Source organism: Poecilia formosa, unplaced genomic scaffold, assembly GCF_000485575.1.
Source record: "Poecilia formosa unplaced genomic scaffold, Poecilia_formosa-5.1.2 Scaffold16, whole genome shotgun sequence".
In the NCBI taxonomy this organism is placed as follows: domain Eukaryota; kingdom Metazoa; phylum Chordata; class Actinopteri; order Cyprinodontiformes; family Poeciliidae; genus Poecilia; species Poecilia formosa.
This window is the reverse complement of record NW_006799955.1, coordinates 4,270,379-4,277,785: the sequence shown is the minus strand read 5'-3', so window position 1 is coordinate 4,277,785 and position 7,407 is coordinate 4,270,379. Positions and strand designations below refer to the sequence as shown.

General features: G+C 37.2%; 1 protein-coding gene across 1 annotated transcript in view; it reads right to left on the bottom strand.

Annotated features, from left to right (window-relative positions):
- Positions 1–617: 617 nt before the first annotated feature.
- The window catches only part of rbms1b (RNA binding motif, single stranded interacting protein 1b), a 19,380-nt gene continuing 12,590 nt past the window's right edge, over positions 618–7,407 (bottom strand). The window contains exons 6-13 of the mRNA XM_007546598.2: positions 6,123–6,196; positions 5,474–5,589; positions 4,648–4,697; positions 4,401–4,488; positions 4,148–4,198; positions 3,449–3,559; positions 2,954–3,034; positions 618–2,883 (exon numbers count right to left, since the gene is read on the bottom strand). Of these exons, the coding sequence (XP_007546660.1) occupies positions 2,812–2,883; positions 2,954–3,034; positions 3,449–3,559; positions 4,148–4,198; positions 4,401–4,488; positions 4,648–4,697; positions 5,474–5,589; positions 6,123–6,196 (643 nt within the window). The 3' untranslated portion in view covers positions 618–2,811. The remainder of the gene's footprint in view (positions 2,884–2,953; positions 3,035–3,448; positions 3,560–4,147; positions 4,199–4,400; positions 4,489–4,647; positions 4,698–5,473; positions 5,590–6,122; positions 6,197–7,407) is intronic.

Genomic DNA, 7,407 nt, shown 5'->3' with positions numbered 1-7,407 from the left:
GATTCATGCACATTCGCAAACATTTATGTAGCTTATCAGTGCTATAAGAGACTAAAATCAGACAAAAATTAAAAGCAAATTTGTTTTTTTTTATTGAAAAAAGTTCAAAAACATTTAAACAGAAGAAACAATGGCCAACAATCTGAAGGAAGAAAAAAGAACTTGTTGCCAAGAACAAACTTAGTAAAACAAAAACAAAGAAATTCATTAAACTGTACATACATGTTACCTTTGGTAATAGAGGCACAAATAAAAAAAAGCAACCTTTAAACAGCTCTGTGAAAATCTCATATTTCCTCAATCTGTCTGTACAAAACTCTTCATAAGTTAGAACAATTTCATATAACTTAATGAATGTTCAATATGGTGGTTACTAATATGAGCTTTTTTTTGTCCTCTTAAACACCTCTTTAGCTTTTGACCCAGACTATGGCACTTGATTCAGACACCACTAGCAGCATAAACCTCACTAAGACAGCATTATTCCTCAGTCTTAGGCATTACATAGAAATCTCAAGTATAACCATAGTTGGCTCTTGACATTTGTTTTAAATCCCAGCAAATTACAGGGGAAAATACTCCTTTATATATATAAAAAAAAGACTAAAGTTTTTTTTAACAACAATGCTTTGTTGTTTCTGTAGGTCTCAAAGGATTTCTAGTGTCCTCCACAAATACACACGGCCAAAATAACGATGCCTACAAAAGCCTTGAAAAAAAAAATTGTCGCATTGAACTCTTGATGATCCCAAGATGTTACTCTGCTGCAGTTCCCAAACAGTAAGGCGGAGGAATGTCTCCAACCTTGTTTATTTTTTTCCCCCCTAATTCCAGATTTTAAACTTCATTATTCGTCTGGCTGTAAATGTCGGAATGTAACCGCATTTTATTAATAATTTCCAGTTATTTATAAACAATAAGAGAAATTCACCATACTTTAATTGGTTTGTCTTTCCCATTGTGATGAATGGCTGAAAGAAGTTGCAAAAAAATAGTCTGCCTGAGAGAAACACTCATCACAAACTTATTAACAGTTCTCAGTCACACTGAGGGAAGTCAATAATTCTGGCAGTGGCGATGTTTAAAAATGTTTTTTTTTTAATAATCAGGGTCAGAAAATATCACTGCAAAAAGAAAGGAGCAATTTATTTAAAGGAGATATTACACACTTTTGCCAGGAGCAGCAAGAATGGTGGACTGTCCCAAATCGACCCTTGGACTCTATCTGTTGATGCAGTTTTCCCCTTTTTTGACTATAACTTTGCATTATACAAAAATAACGGAGGAAAAAGTAAAAAGCTGCGGCCAGCTCCTGAGTGTGGCGTTTGGTCTGGAAGGACGGGCTGGACCTGCTAACCCGACCGACTACAGAGGAGAAAACAAACTCTGAGGTAGATAACTGGTCCGGCAGGTGACCAGCTCAAATCACAGACTTAGAGGAGGAAACTTTAAGCAGGACACTCGCTTAAATCCACTGTTCAGCTTTTGTCTTTAAATCCAACCATTCTGTCTTAAAGCACAATGTTGTGTTTATTTTAATTGTAGCTGTTTCTTTTTGCTTATAATGAAACATTTTCTAGTTATTTCTGCAATGAAAGCTCTGTGTGGCACTTACTGGCACACTAACTCATGTTCATAAAGGTCTAAAATCTAACACATGACAACTAAATGTGGAAAAAAGGCACAGAGTTCAAACTGCACTCTATTTTGTTGAAGCCCTTAAATCCTGGTTAGAGAGACAAACGTTACAATCTTTGATTAAAGAAAACTAAACTTAAAAGTGCCAAGTTTGTTTCCTAACAGAGAGTGAGGCCTTTTAAATCTAATTTAATACCCAGATAAAACTGATGGTTAGTGGTTTTTCATAAGGCTGATTGGTTTTTTTTTTTCCACAATCCTACATCTGTCTTTTCCTTAGTTGTTTTCAATCAAATAAAAAGAATATATACTAACAAATTAACAATTAATATCTATAAATCTAATCTAAACTAAACTAAACTAAAAAAAAGCAAAGTAGATTCGTTCTGTTAATTTTTTTACCCTGACAACTTGAATTTAAATTACCCTAAAATACAATGATTCTAAAAAAGTGGGAAAATGTGATGGTTCAGGAGAAAGTTGACATCCATACAAATGTAAGGCCTTAAGCTAAAAAAAATAAATATTAATTTCAATAATATAATTACATGTAGTCAGTTGATTCAAGCCATTTGTCTGAACATTTTTTTTTCTACTTCCCCATTTGGGCTTAAGTGGGAAGAGCACTTTATTATTTTGTCATAATTAAAATGTTTTGTGCTGTTCATCTCTCCACATCTACAGCTCCGTTTTACTCTTGGTAGCTGTGTCAAAGCGACGCAGGAAAATTTAATGAGAAGTTATTTCAAAGAGAAGAAAACACTGAACACTTCAGTTTAGCAATACTCACACAGCAAGCACAAAACATTTTCAAAATGTCTGCCAGAAAAATAGAGAAAAATCGAAAAAAGAAAAAAAAAATCCCAACAAGATACATATTTACAACCTTTGACTTTGCACAAGTGGTCACAAGATTCTCGTGCATATTGTGAGAAACTGCTGTAAAAAAAACAACAAAAAAAAAAACAAAAAAAAAAAACTTTTTGTATGAAAATAAAACTCTTTTTTTTAATAGAATATGAATCATTTGTTGATCTCAGAGAAACTGAAACCATATCAAGAAAAAAACAAACAAACTCTTATTTAACGAAACATGTGAAAAACAGTTAAAGTTCCTTAGTGTCCACTGGATTTATAGATAGTTTTTGTTGTTGTCCAAACACCAGCAGACGACTACTTGGTCTGCTGGTAGGAATAAGGGGAGTGACTGCCAGATGAGTCCACTTGAGCCTGGACACCATTTTCCTGGAAGAGAGCATGATATCAATCTAAGCCTAGACTTTTTGTCTTAAATAAGAAAATTGCATTAACTCACCTCAGCAGGGGCAGCTGCAGTCTGCATGTGCGCGTACTGCGGGATATATGCTCCTTGCATAGCTGTGTTGGCGGCCATGAACTGCAAGAAAAGAGAAGCAGATAAACACGCAGAATATATTCTTGGTTTAAATGGACTGCACATATATGGAACAGCCTCTAATCACAGGCAGAATGTTATTGAAGACCAAGTAATATTGATGAGAATATACATTCATATTTGAAGAAAACTAATTGTTTTGGGCCCTATTTCTAGGCACCTCAAATGTCTGCAAGTTTTACCTAGGTTTATTTTCAGTTTCTTTCAGTTCGCTTTATTTAGTGTGTTTACTAAATGCACTTTATTTAAAGGACCGGAAGATCATGAAATCACGTTTAAGCTAAAATATCTTATAAAGTTAGAGTTTTAAATACAGTGAGGGTTCACAAAAGAAACATTTGTTCCAAGCATATTTAGTGAAAGGGGGCTCCCAAGGTATTCGAACCCATCTCTCACCGTTCCTGAACCGCCCATAGACAAGTGACCCATCTGCTGAGTGAGCGGGGCCATCATTGAAGTAGGCTGCAGTGACACGGATGGGTCTATAGATGGCGATATCACTGCACCCTGCGATAACGGAAGATGGGAGAGGGAGGTGTACAAATTCACAAAATGCCACAAAAGGACAAGTTTAATCTACATCTAAAAAGACAAGCCTCGACTATAATGACTAACCTGTCATGAAAAATCCTCTCATCTATTGTTTTAAATGCACGTCACATCTGAGTTGTGTAGGAATGAATACACGAAAATGGAATCTGGGTACTCCCATGCCTGCAGCTGACAGAGCTATCTGTGAGCATCTTGGCTGGCCTGATGCCTTAGACAGTGTTTTCTCATCTGCTGGCTAATTACCAAACCTGGAAAAAAAAGGCTCTTCTCTCAATTTAGAGCCATCTGTTGTAAAATATTAAGCATCTGTCATTAAACGCACTTATTTATCAAGACTCTCCAAAGGAAGTTGTTTTCACATTCCTGCACAGACGGTTTAGTCTTTTAGCTTCACCTTGCGCATAATCTTCCACGTCTGTTTACAGAGAAACGTTTCTGTTCTGCTACATCCACAGAGGGAGACGCTTCAGGAGAGTGATCGGGAGAATGGTAAAGAACAGAGAAAACTGACATGTAGGATGCATGGAGGCGTGTTGCTCTTACGGGGTGCTGCATGATGTAGGGTTGATGGGACATCCAGGAGGGATTTTGCACCTGGAAAATTACACACCCAGTAAACACATCGCAACGGTAGATAAACGAATATATGATGTATTTACATGCGACTGTAAACAATATGGAAGGATATGAGGTCACATTGTTCAATGTCTCACATTGAAGTTGCCAAAATAGCTTCTGTAATAAAAATGTTGATCAAGAACTGCAAGCATTATTAACGGAAGGGAAAGGCCCGAACCTGATACGCTGAAACTGGAGACATGAACGGAGACATGGATGTCTGAGCTATCATCCTGCTGGAAATACTGTATGGAGCTGGAAAAAATCTGTGAGCAGAGAATTGAGAAAATGTTTTTTTTTTTTTTTTTTTTTTTTTGGTTTACTTATTATTTCATTTTTTTTTTTTTTTTTTTAATGGTAAGGCGGACATCAGTCAGATGTGATAATTGCAACGGTACTGCTGTGTGTTTTTAAAGTAGCTTTACCCATTTTGCATAGCAGCTGCGCTGGGGTCATATGTCAGCGTCATTCCAGCCTGAGACAAAAGACATTCCAAGATTAGCACATCCACACTAGCTTGAAGCAACGGAAATGGTTCCTACAGAAATTCGCCTTACAGAATTCCAGAATTCCATGCTTTTATTTTATAAAAAATATCCATACTTAAATGTTCTTTTCCATATTTATCCCAACCTGAAAATGACTTAAGTCAAAGTCCAACACCAAGTTCCTCTGAAGAAAGGGTCAACATTTGTGAATTTACAGCATTCAAACTTGAGAAGTGGTGGCCTTTAGTGCAGACGCCTGAACCAGTCAGGAGCCTGTTGGTTTAGTTATTAGCCTTAAATAACAGAAGACCAAAATAACACTTCGATCAAAAGATGTTAAAGAAATGCCCTGAGTCAGGCAGTCTAGAAGGAACGCGAACAGTAAAAGCAAACGCCTGCTGACTGGGCTGAACGCACATTACCGGAAATGTGACATGTTTGACTTCATGCCTTTTGTTAATCGGACTTACCAGATATGTAAAGGTTAGATACTGAGGCCAGGAACAAGATTTGGTTGTCAGAGGCTCATAAATTCTTTGTATTTGCATGGAGGTAAATGGCTACTGTGGCAAACGCAAAGCTAAAGCTACACAATTACACTCTTAAGTTTGTCCTTTTTAAGAGGTTTTCAAGCTGCATTAATAAACACTTAAAGAACTCTTAAAGCTGGCTCATGTAATATGTATTTTTTTTTTTCTACTATTCATAACGCGACATCTCACCATTTTAGCTTTGCCCATTATGTTTTCTGGGCCCCACTCACCAATCTGGAATCCATGTCCCTCCCCCAGCCTCGACCATTCTGGCCAAATTTATGATGACTTTGTCTCTTTTTCTGTCCTCCATCAGCAAACTTGCACAGCAGGGGTTCGGATGCCGCTAAAGAAAGAGAGATGTAGAGGACATATTGTGAAAGAACTGTTTTTAACACAAAGTTGTTACCACACACAACATGTCGGTGTCGGTCCTTTCTATTCAGCCTTTTAACCCATTGGAGGTTTATTAAGCAGCCTGGGAACTTAGACATATAATTTAGCAGCTGTGGAGCTGTAATCCCTTCCCCTTCCTGAAGGAGGCTAGGCCAGCAAAGACTATTTCAGTCTAATAATCCAATTAAAAAGCTTAGAGAGGGAGTGGTAGCTGCTTTCACTCTTGTCTTTGGTCTGCCACTCCAAGCTGAGTGCTTATGAGCTCTTCACCACCAGACTCTCTGACTCCTTTTGGATGCATTAATCATGTGACTTAACCACGTTCCTCCCCTGATATTCATTCCACCCATTTACACGGCACAGACTATAGCTACGGCAGATGAAACCTTCTTTACTTTTAGATACATTTTTAACAGCATGACATCTAAACTATAACATTTACTACCAGTCCGAGTGTCAAATGATCCTTTGTTAACTTCTTACCACCTGTTGGCGTTTTGATGAACTTTCCATTAAAGTGAGAAATGACTGCTTCACATTTTTCAGTTGACTCCATCCTGCACATAAAGAAGACAAACAGACCATAACCATATCAGCAAATGACTCCAGCAACAAGAGCAACTCAGGTGCTTTCCTGCACCAGCTTCCTGTGCAGCTTGGTGGAAGCGCCGCTGCACCATTAAAGATTTTATCGGTGTTGTCCCTACAGTGCAAACCGTAGCTTGTGGAGGGCAGAAACGCTTAGTCTTACGTGTTTTACCTAAACACACCTTTAGGAACACACCCAGGTGCAGCCATTCCACCCAACAACACCCAGTGAGTTTTGCTTTTGCAGTTGTAATGTAGGCTTTGTCTGCGAGGGCATTCAAATGTCAGGTTGTACAAGTACAACTGGTGGAAACCAGAAATTACAGACTGTAATTAAATCTTACACTCATTCTGAAACAATTCTTAGAGCGAGTTTCTATCTGTACGCGCATGTAAGGCACCTTCTCATTTGTCAAAATTTTACTTTCTTTTTTTTTTTCCAGTATTTTTTTCTTGATCATTACTACATTATTTTAAACTTTAAAACAGCTAATTGCCCTAATAACTGACTTTATATAAGTGAGTGGTATAGTTTGAGGTAAGTTAAGATTAATACAAAATTCTCCTCGTCTTGTTTTCTGCTTAAGGTGCGAAGGTGAGACTCCTACTTGTCTCTTTTCCTGGTTAAAGATCTGCATCTGCTACTTTCATCTCTTCCTGTTTACTGGTAAAAGAACAACTTTTGACCTTAAAAAAACAGTCAAATATATTAGATGGAAATTCTGAGATGCAAATCAAGTGATGGAAAAAGAATCCGTGATGAAGATACATACAGTGCCTTGCTGAAGCATTTACAACCGTTAGGTCATTTTTTTCAGGATACAAAAACACATTTCAATGTATTTTGTTGCTAATGTTTGCTATAAATCAACACAAGGTAAGGAATAATTGTGCAGTGAAGAAAAATAAATTGTTTTTAAAATATTAGACATATAAAGATCTGAAAAGTGTGGCTTGCATCTGCATTTAGCACACCTTGCCTGGCCTATCTTGTGTGTTCCTTGGTCAACATGATGCTCTGTATCCCCTACTGTTCTCTAACAAACTTCTCAAGCTTTCAGAGAACAGCTGGATTTTACTGGGATCAAATAAACTAATTTTGTGACATCTGAATACAATCCTCTGGATTTTAATTTGGGGCATAAGATAAAACGGGGATGATATATATATATATATATAT